Consider the following 11,404-nt stretch of genomic DNA (forward strand, 5'->3'; position numbering starts at 1 on the left):
TGAATATGGTTATATTGTTGAATGATGTTTGGGTTGTTGTTGTTGATGTATTCTGAGCCGAGCTAAGCCTCGGGGATGTTAGATTTATAGGGGAAATGCTGCCGAAATTTCGGTAGGCAAAAATGAAGTTAAAGGCATTTTTAAGCCTAAGAATCTCAATTGGTAACCTTGACCATTTGCAGATTTCAGACGAAACGGGACTGGACTTTTGGGAGAGCATACGACATCTGTGAGGTATGTAAAGCTTCCCACTCCTTCGTTTGGCATATCTTAGTATTATAGGCGAATATGAGAACTTCCGGAGCATTCCTGCTCCTCGAAACCCGATCCACAGAAAAGTTACTATTCGTTCAATTCAATTGAAGCCTAAGGGCTCTATTTTGGCTAGAATGCCACCACTCGTCCGAAACCTATCGAAATGTGGTCGGGTAACTTAGAAATGATGGTGTATGACCCTTTGGCCTATGAATGTTCAGAAAATATGTTCGCCACCTCAATTTGACTCGAGGTGGGCCCGCTAACCCCGATACGCCCTATTTGCCTTATTGGGCTATCTGTGTGAATAAAGTTTGATATGATACTTTCGATTTTGGAACTCCCTCCTACGAGATATGTTTTTGATATTATGATATACTAAGTTACGTTTTGAGCCATACGTACCATTTTGGGAAACTTTTTGTGAAACGAACCCTTGTATCGTTTAAGTATTCGATTACTTTGTATTATGGAATGACTTATGAAACCATTATGTTTTGAAAGACTATTTTGAAATATGATTTGCATTTGTTTGCTCACGACTCCGCTCGTGCCCTATTATGACTTCGTTCACCGGTTCCCGGGCCGGTTTTGATTCGTGCGCCTTATGATAATTCGGCCGTATGCTGTGTTACGGTTCCCGAGGCTTCGCCATAGGGCCGGGTTCCGTTTGGAGTTATGCTGTGATATGGCCCGTGATGCGATACGCTCACCTATGATTATGTTTGTGTTCGGGGATGTACGGAGATTTGAAACCTTCTGGTGTTATGCTGTGTGTGGCGCCAGCGTCGGAGTGGCGACCACGTTCCTAAGCGTTTGCATGATTTCGTTTGCATTATATATACGTATATGATTTTGATACGGATTTTGACATACCGATTTGTATTCCATTTTGTTATCTGATTCGCTTTCAGTTTTGATCCATATTTCTGTACTCCGTGCTTTACATACTCAGTACATATTTCGTACTGACCCCCTTTCTTCGGGGGCTGCGTTTTATGCCCGCAGGTACAGACATTGGTGACCCTCCGCAGTAGGCTTCACTCTTTGCTATTCCGGAGTACTCCTCTTTGATCCGGAGTCCACTTTTGGTACAGACTCCTTTTGCTTTGTATATATTCTGTACGTTTGACTATTTGGGTACGGCGGGGCCCTGTCTCGCCATATGTCTTTGTTTTGAGTTCGTAGAGGCCTGTAGTCATATATGTGGGGTGAGGGTCCTGTATATGTTGGTTTGATTTCGTTTTCTGGTCTTAAAGCGGTCTGCTTGTTATGATGGCCCCAAATGGCCCTTATGCTTATGTTTGTACTTTTGACCGGCGATGTCTATTCCGCCGCTCAGTTTGTATTTGATTTGTGCGACCGCTTAAGACATATTTCGATAAGCTATGTTTGATACGATTTTTATGAAATTCTGAAATAAGTTTGGATTTGGCAATGAATACCTAATTTGGTCTGGGTACCCAAGTAGGGTGCCAGTCGCGGCCCACGGGGCTGGGTCGTGACAATATGACCTTCTTTCTTCATAAGGATCGTGCGATAGAGCTATGATGTAAGAAATTATTGTTCCTAAATCGTGTGTTGTGTATTTCAGAGATGCCTAAAAAGAAAAAGGCTACAGCAGCCCAAAAGGGCAAGACGGTGGCACAAAAGCGGGCTGAAAGAGCACCGCCACCGGTAGTAGAGGAAGATGAGTCCCAGAGTGCGGCTCAATCTCAGTCCTCCCAGACAGTGCCTATTACCGAGGAGCACGTGGGAGCCTCAGCCCCAGCTCCAGCCCCTTCACCGAATGCTTCGGGCCAAGATGTGAGAGAGGCCATAAATTTATTGACTCAGTTGGTCGCGGCCCAGACTCAGAGGCCAAGCGCAGGGCAAGGTGACAGGGTTGTTAGTGCAAGGGCCCGTGACTTCATTGCTTTGAAACCCCCGGAATTCTTTGGGTCGAAACCGGAGGAGGATCCCCAGGACTTTATTGATGGTATGCTAAGGACGCTCCGGTTGATACATGCTTCAGACACTGAGTCGGTAGAGCTAGCGTCCTATAGATTGAGAGATATCTCAATCCAGTGGTATACAGTATGGATGGCTTCGCGAGGAGCCAATGCACCTCCGCCGGTATGGCAAGAGTTTGTCGATGCCTTTCTCCGTCACTACATGCCTCCAGAAGTTCGGTGAGCTAGGGCCGATAAATTCTTGAATTTGAGGCAAGGTAACATGAGTGCTACGGAGTATAGTCTCCGCTTTAACTCCTTGGCCAGGTATGGTTCGGCCATGGAAGTAGATATGGGCGACCGGGTACACCGATTTGTAAAGGGCCTAGGGCCCCATCTGATGGACAAATGCTTGACTGCGTCCCTTCAGGACGGTATGGATATTGCACGCATTCAGGCACATGCTCAAAACTTAGAGGAAAGCCTACAGCAGCAGAGAAGTGAACGTGAACAGGATAGGGGACATAGCAAGAGGGCCAGATCTTCGGGCCCAATAAGTGAGTCCAGAGGCAGACACAGGCAACAGTTCTCTAGACCTTCGGGCTATTCTATGACCAATGCACCTCCATGGTTTTCAGGCCAGAGCCTTGATAGATCTACTCATCCCGGGCCGAGTCAGAGTTATTCAGGGTCCTAGTTTAGAGGTGATTCAGGCCAGTCAAGGCCACCTATACCACGATGTTCCCAGTGTGGGAAGTCGCATTGGGGTTAATGCCGATTGGGTTCAGATGTTTGCTATTCATGTGGTCGACCGGGCCATATTATGCGTGATTGCCCCTCAGTGCATGGTAAAGGTAGGACCCAGCCATCAGGGTCGGTAGCCGGATCTTCGGCATCTGTACGCCCTACGGGGCTAGGTTCACATGCGCCAGTCGGCCATAGTAGAGGTAGGGGCAGAGCTCCCAGTACTAGCGGTTCTTAGCACCGTATTTATGCTTTGGCTGGACGCCAAGATCTTGAGTCTTCTCCTGACGTGGTCACAGGTATATTATCGGTATTCTCTCATGATGTATATACTTTGATTAATCTGGGCTCCACATTATCATATGTTACTCCATATATTGCGGGTCGATTTATAATTGAGCCGGAGTCTATCAAGCCTTTTGAGGTGTCTACACCCATGGGTGAATCGGTAATAGCTAGCCGAGTATATAGGAATTGTGTGATTGTGATTTGTGATCGTCGTACCATGATTGATTTGCATGAGCTAGAGATGGTAGATTTTGATGCCATTATGGGCATGGATTGGTTGGCTTCTTGTTATGCCAATGTTGGTTGTAGAATCAAGATGGTTCGTTTCCAATTTTCAGGAGAACCAGTCTTAGAATGGAATGGAAATTCGGCATCACCAAAGGGTAGGTTTATTTCCTATCTAAAGGCAAGAAAGATGATCACGAAAGGGTGTATTTATCACCTAGTGCGAGTTCAAGATGTAGAAGCTGAGTCGCCGACTCTTCAGTCAGTTCCGGTAGTGAACGAATTTCCGGATGTGTTCCCGAAAGAGCTTCCAGGCCTTCCTCCCGAACGAGAGATTGATTTTGCGATTGATGTGTTGCCAGACACTAAACCCATATTTATTCCTCCCTATAGGATGGCACCCGCAGAGTTGAAAGAGTTGAAGGAGCAATTGAAAGACTTTCTTGAAAAAGGCTTCATTAGGCCTAGTTCATCCTCGTGGGGAGCACCCGTATTGTTCGTCCGGAAGAAGGATGGCTCCTTGAGAATGTGCATTGATTATCGGCAATTGAATAAAGTGACGATTAAAAACAAGTATCCCCTCCCGAGGATTGATGATTTATTTGATCAATTGCAAGGTGCCAAATGGTTTTCAAAGATTGATTTGAGGTCCGGGTATCACCAAGTGAGAGTTAGGGATAAAGATATCCCTAAGACAGCTTTCAGAACAAGATACGGTCATTTTGAGTTCCGAGTGATGTCGTTTGGGTTAACTAATGCCCCGGCAGTGTTTATGGACTTAATGAACAATGTATTCAGGCCTTTTCTGGATCTATTCGTGATTGTATTCATCGATGACATCCTAGTGTATTCTAGATCCGAGGCAGAACATGCGGATCACTTGCGTATTGTCCTTGGAGTTCTTCGAACTCGAGAGTTATTCGCGAAGTTTTCCAAATGCGAGTATTGGTTGAACTCAGTGGCATTTCTGGGCCACATTGTTGCAGCTGACGGTATTCGAGTGGATAGCCAAAAGATTGAGGCAGTGAAGACTTGGCCAAGGCCCACGACCCCTACGGAGGTTCATAGCTTTTTGGGCTTAGCAGACTATTACAGAAGATTCGTTGAGGGTTTTTATTCTATCTCTACGCCACTCACCAAGTTGACTCAGAAGTCAGCTAAGTTTCAATGGACAGATGCTTGCGAGCGTAGTTTCCAAGAGTTGAAAGACCGATTGACTTCAGCCCCAGTCTTGACACTTCCAGAGGGATTGGAAGGATATGTTATTTATTGTGATGCTTCAGGCGTTGGGCTAGGCTGTTTATTGATGCAAAATGGTAAGGTGATTGCGTATGCTTCTAGACAATTATGGAAACATGAGCAGAATTATCCTACCAATGACTTAGAATTGGCCGCGGTGGTCCATGCTTTAAAGATATGGAGACATTACTTATATGGTGTCCACGTGGATATTTATACCGATCATAAGAGTCTCCAGTACATCTTCAAGCAGAAAGAGTTGAATTTGCAGCAACGACGATGGCTAGAGTTGCTAAAAGACTATGATGTTGAAATCCTGTACCACCCCGGAAAGGCAAATGTTGTGGCTGATGCTCTTAGCCGTAGGTCGATGGGAAGTCTAAGTGATGTACGACCAGAAAAGAAAGAGATAGCCCGTGAGCTTGAACAGTTAGCGAGCCTAGGAGTCCGAGTAGTGGACTCAGGTAGCAGCGGAGCTACTATTCAGAATTCAGCAGTTTCATCGCTAGTAGCGGAAGTCAAAGAGCGACAATATGAGGATTCCATGCTAATGCATTACAGAGATACACTCCCTCAGAAGGAGGAGTCATCATTTGATATTTCGGAAGACGGAGTTCTCTGATGTCGAGGCAGGTTATGTGTTCCCGATGTGGTAGGTCTACGTCACCAAATATTGAGGGAAGCTCATTGTTCCCGTTACTCCGTTCACCGCAGAGTGACGAAAATGTATCATGATCTTAAGTCTATATATTGGTGGAATGGGATGAAGAAAGACGTAGCGGAATTCGTAGCTCAGTGTCCTAATTGCCAACAAGTGAAGATCGAGCACCAAAAGCCGGGTGGCTTATTGCAAGCTATAGAAATCCCAACTTGGAAGTGGGAAGTGATTAATATGGATTTCATTACAGGGTTTCCCCGTTCTCGACGTAAATATGATTCCATATGGGTGATTGTGGATAGGCTCACAAAGTCAGCACATTTCTTACCGGTCAGAACGACCTATATGGCAGAAGATTATGCCAAGCTTTATCTTAAAGTGATAGTGAGACTCCATGGCGTTCCGGTATCTATTATCTCCGATAGAGGGATTCAGTTCACAACTAAGTTTTGGGAGTCTTTCCAAGAGGGTTTAGGGACCCAAGTGCGCCTTAGCACGGCATTTCACCCCCAGACCGATGGGCAAGCTGAACGTACTATTCAGACTCTTGAACATATGTTACGGGCATGTATGATAGATTTTAGAGGAAATTGGGATGACCATTTGCCACTCATTGAGTTTGCGTACAATAACAGTTATCATTCTAGCATTCAAATGGCACCGTATGAAGCTCTATATGGGCGAAAGTGTAGATCCCCAATTGGGTGGTTTGAAACCGGAGAAACTAAGTTGATAGGGCCAGACTTGGTCCAGCAAGCAATAGAAAAAGGTATAATACGACCTGGTGGACGGACCGTAAAGTGATTTACGGCCCGTAAACCATGGTCGTAAACCACCATGAAGGCAGCCCAGCTTCTAGTTCTGGAATTGGTTAATTACGCCCATGGAGGACGAGCCGTATAGTGGAATACGGACCGTAAACCTCCGTGCTGGACACCCAGACGTACCCGATAACCCAAATTAGCAAAATGACAGAATATTTCAAATATAAAAGTCACTTGACGTTAGTAATTAGCATAAAAGAACCGACACAGTACATGGAGGCCAATGAGGCATATCAAAGACAAACCGATCCAATGAAGTCGGAAGGGATCATAGTAAATGAGTTTCGGATATCATAATGAATTACAGAGTATAACCTTTCTGAAGTCGTTTCGAGTGTCAAAACAATTTATCAGACTTAATGGAATATTTAAAACAACGTTTGTTAGGTAATTAAAATGGTAGTCAAAACATTTCTTTCACAACCCGCTCGACAGTAAGACTTGAGTACAATACGGGCAAAACCGGGAATAGTGGGCCCACCTCGGGAAAAGCAAGGCGGTAGGCTCAAATTACATATTTTAAGCTTATGGGGTCACCTACAAAGGTTCTACGGACGTTCTATAGCTTTCCAAGTAGTTTAGGGGAAGTTTGCATGATTTTCAAGAATACAAACCAAAGGGGCTCAATCTTACTGAAGGAAAAAGCGAGATTTTCAATTGCGGATTCCGATGGGCAGAAAGTCTTTCGAGGCCCGAATCCGATTCTAATACAGTTAGGCATGCCAAAAGAAGGATCGGGGTAGCTTTACATACCTTTCAAGCTCCTTACGCCTCTCCAAACTCACTTCCCGTTTTGTCAAAAATCTGCAAATGGTCAAGTTTACCAATTGTGAGTTATAGATTCTACGAATTCAACTTAACTCATATATGTCTACCGAAATTTCGGCAGCACCTCCCCTATACATATAGCACCCCCGAGAATTCAACTCGGCCAAAACAATCATCAACAACCCAACAACAACACCCACAACAACAACAATCAATATAATACACAATATGACATAACTAGTTCTACTTGCCGACATAATGTCTTAGCCTTCACTTCAACCTTAAATTTATTCAACTTTCATTCTCCGTATGAATTCTATCATGCACACAACTAGAATACAACATAAATTTCAACTCATTTCACTTACACATTAACACACACACACGGCCACATTCTATATTCCATACCCACTTTGCAAACTTCCATTTTTCCATACAATCAACTCATTTCTACATACTACAACACAAACAATACTTCATAACACAATAATAAGGGATAAATTCTTACCTTTTTACTCAATCTTCTTCACTTGAATATAGGGTCAACTTGAAGAAACAAGACTTCTTCCTCCCAAACCAACTACACCAAGTTGCAAAGGGGCCTTGAATTAGTAGGATTCCAACAAGACTTGTCTTATTTCATTTCCACATTACACCACTTCTCTCTAAAACTTATCTCTACAATAACATTAAGACAAGTGAATCAAGGATAAGGGAATCATAAAGGATCATCCAAGTCAAGAAATCCAAATGGAGAAAAACTAGGGTTTTGCTCAAAGAGGACTATTATCAACCAAAGCTTGTTCCTACAACTTCTAAGGTAATATTCATGATTTTTATAAGATGTTTAAGGTATTGGAGAATTAAAATACATGGATTGTAGAAAATGTGGTCAACTAGGTCATGAATGACGAATAGTGACATTTTGAGAAATAGTTTGAATTGAGTTATGAATGTTGTTGTGTTGTGATATGAATGTGTTATAAATGGTATTAAGATCATGAACTAAACACTTTAGACGAATGGAAGAAGTTGGGTGTTATGACCATGAATGTGGGTGAATTAGAGGCAAATTGAGGAATCTAAATAATGTGGATAATGTGAATGACTAATGGCCATTGTTATGATGTTAATGAAGGTATAAACGCTAGCATTGGAAGGGAACGTGCAAGTGTAGAATAGTTCGACGGAAAGGTATGTAAGGCTAACCCTTCTTTCATAAGGCATGGTTCTTGGCCAAGTTTCTAATTCCTCTATACGAGTATGTTATCTTCACATGGTTGACATTCCGAGCTCATAAGCTCACGACCCTTGATATGTACTATGATTATACTATGTTCCTCGTATGACGAGTAAGTCTATAATGTAGATGTAACGATAATGATGAGGATAGAATTGATGATGAGAGTAAAATGAGATTAGAGATGCTTACGAGCTATGACATATGTATATGTATGCCTATGAAGGGCTATGATAAGACCCCGAGCTTATGACGCCGAGTAAGACTATATGTATATGACTATGTATAGAGTATGTATACGATTACGAAACGCGCGCACACCTCTGCAGATGGTACGGATAACCCTGATGCCTTGGTAGGGCTAGGTATGCATGCTCTTGAGCCTTGGTTGGCCAATTATATATATAAAACACCGATCCTATAAGGTCGGGTATGCTATGTAAATGCTATGTATATGAAATGACTAGGTATATAATATGAATATGAATGTGATAAGACTATGTATAAGAATACGAATAAGGACATGTATACGAATATGAGCACAAGTATGGTATGAGTACTATTATAGAATACGGATGACGACGAAGATGTGCTAATACGTATGAAAAATGGAAAGTCCTACGAAAGGCAGGTAAGTACTATGACGATGATATTATTGTCTCCCTTCCTATGCTATTTCATACGTTGTTCATTATGCTTATATATCGATGTTGATCATGCTTTACATACTCAGTACATTCTTCGTACTGACGTCCTTTTGTTTGTGGACGCTGCGTTATGCCCGCAGGTGCACAGGGAGACAGGCTTGATCCATAGCTGCTTATTCAGAGATTGCATAGCAGAGCTCCATTTCTTTCAGAGCCGTAGCTTTTGGGTACTTATTCTTTTGTGTATATAATTATGGGCATAGCGGGGTCCTGTCCCGCTCATACGATATGTCATACTCTTAGAGGCTCGTAGTCATGTGTATGTGGGTAGAGATGTTCGGCCATGTCGGCCCATGTTTTGTATATCTTTTGTTGGCCTTGTCGGCCTTGTACTTATGATGTGGCATAGATGCCTATGATATGTTAAATGATGATGGTCGTCTAATGGGATCAATATGATTAACGATAAGAAAAGCACGAATTGACTTATGGTTCACCTAGATGTTATGTTATGTACGATAAGGGGGTGCCCGGGTGGGGTAGGACCGGGTGCTCGTCGCGGCCCCCTAGCTGGGTCGTGACACAATTACTCATGCCAGGAAAAGGAAAGTGAATTATACCGAATTATTGAAGAAAGTCAAAGACAAGTTACAAACTTGGAAAGGCAAGTTACTGTCTTACGGAGGAAAAGCAGTGTTGATTACAAGTGTTCTTCAAAGTATCCCAATTCATGTTCTATCTGCTATAAGGCCTCCTAAATGTGTTATAAAGGAACTACACAGGATCTTTGCCAGGTTCTTTTGGAATAATAAGGAGGAAGGAAGATGCAGACACTGGGCATCTTGGCTTAACATGTGCATTCCCAATGATGAAGGAGGTCTGGGTTTCCGGTCTATTTATGACATGTCCAAAGCTTTATATGCTAAACTCTGGTGGATGTTTAAAACCACTAGTTCTTTGTGGGCTAATTTCATGTGGAATAAATACTGTAAGAAGCAAATTCCTCAGGCGGTTCAATGGAAGGGAGGGTCACAAGTCTGGAAGATGATGTTGGAAGCAAGGGAAAGTATAGAGCAGGAAATCTGGTGGGAGCCAAAGATTGGAAGTTCAAACATCTGGTTTGGCAATTGGACTAAGCTAGGTGCTCTTAGCTATGTGGTTCCCCAGTCGTGGAAAATCAATGATCATGCTGAAGATGTTTCTAAGCTTATGTCAAATGGAGGATGGAATATCAGCAAAATCATGCAGCTGTTTCCTGAAGATATTATGCAGCATATAATACAGAAAATTGATATTAAATATGCATCAAATGAATGGGACAGACCTTGGTGGATGATGACAAGTACAGGGAGGTTTACAGTAAGTAGTGCATGGCAACTATTGAGACAAAAATCTAATGGAACAGTACCATTTCAGAATATGTGGATCAAAGGTGTGCCTTTTAAAATTTCATTCTTCATGTGGAGATTGTGGAAGTTTAAAGTGACAATTGATGAAGTGGTGGCAAGTATTGGCATTCCAATAGTCTCAAAGTGTTGTTGCTTTCATACTGCTCACATTGAGGCTATAAACCATTTGTTTCTGTGTGGAGATTTGGCTACAAAGGTATGGAGATACTTTAATATGGGGGTTGGATTGAGCATGAATTGTATTCAGGTCAAACATGCCATTAGAAGTTGGTGGGAAGCAAAATGCAATTTCAAAATGAAGGCCATATACAAAGCAGTGCCTGCTTTTATTGTGTGGCAAATATGGAAGTGGAGAAACAATAGGCTACATGGTGGTAATATGAATCTGAATAGAGTACTATATGACATAAATCTGAACATTTATATGTTATGTAAAGTTCAGTTTCCTGGGCTAAATATTCCAACTAGATAGCATCAGATTGTTCAATTCTTTGAAGGATATAAGCCTACTGTTATATGCAGAGTTATTAAATGGATGAGACCTGCAGCTGGATTCTACAAATGTAATACTGATGGAGCTGCTAAAGGAAATCCAGGATCAATTTCTGCTGCTTTTTGTATCAGAAATGAAGAGGGAGATTTGGTGTATGCAGCTGCTAAAATTATGACAGATGGAACAAATATTGTGGCTGAGGCTGAGGCTATTAGAATGGGATTGATGTACTGTGTAGAAAAGCAGCTTTTTCCATTGATTATAGAGACTGATTCCATGACCATGAAGAAGATTTTAAATGCTGAATGGAAGATCCCTTGGAGCATTTCAATGTTGGTGGATGATATCATGAGGATGATGAATGATCAAAGAGTGTCTGTGGAGCATATGAAGGAAATGATGCAGTAATTATATTAAGATGTCATATCTTAATATGGAAGCTACACATGTTCAGTCTAGGACTTATGATCTTTTGACAATGGTACAAAGTTGGGAGTGGTTCTTGCTTCCACACAGATGTTGGTTTCTACAGAAGAACACAACTACATTTAAGTGGCCTGAAGAATGATTCAACTGATTTGCAACATTCCACCTGTGAGACTTTGAAGGTGTGATAGATGTTATCAAGTCAAGGCCCTTGGATTATTAGTTGTGAATAGTCTGTTTCAAACTAAATCTGTATT

The 11,404-nt window shown here is 42.3% G+C and overlaps 1 protein-coding gene across 1 annotated transcript in view; it reads left to right on the top strand.

Annotated features, from left to right (window-relative positions):
- The window catches only part of LOC132637608 (uncharacterized), a 28,229-nt gene extending 17,100 nt beyond the window's left edge, over positions 1-11,129 (top strand). The window contains exons 4-5 of the mRNA XM_060354673.1: positions 9,987-10,069; positions 10,751-11,129. Of these exons, the coding sequence (XP_060210656.1) occupies positions 9,987-10,069; positions 10,751-11,129 (462 nt within the window). The remainder of the gene's footprint in view (positions 1-9,986; positions 10,070-10,750) is intronic.
- The last annotated feature ends 275 nt before the right edge of the window (positions 11,130-11,404 follow it).

Source organism: Lycium barbarum, chromosome 4 (genome assembly GCF_019175385.1).
Source record: "Lycium barbarum isolate Lr01 chromosome 4, ASM1917538v2, whole genome shotgun sequence".
Classification (NCBI taxonomy): domain Eukaryota; kingdom Viridiplantae; phylum Streptophyta; class Magnoliopsida; order Solanales; family Solanaceae; genus Lycium; species Lycium barbarum.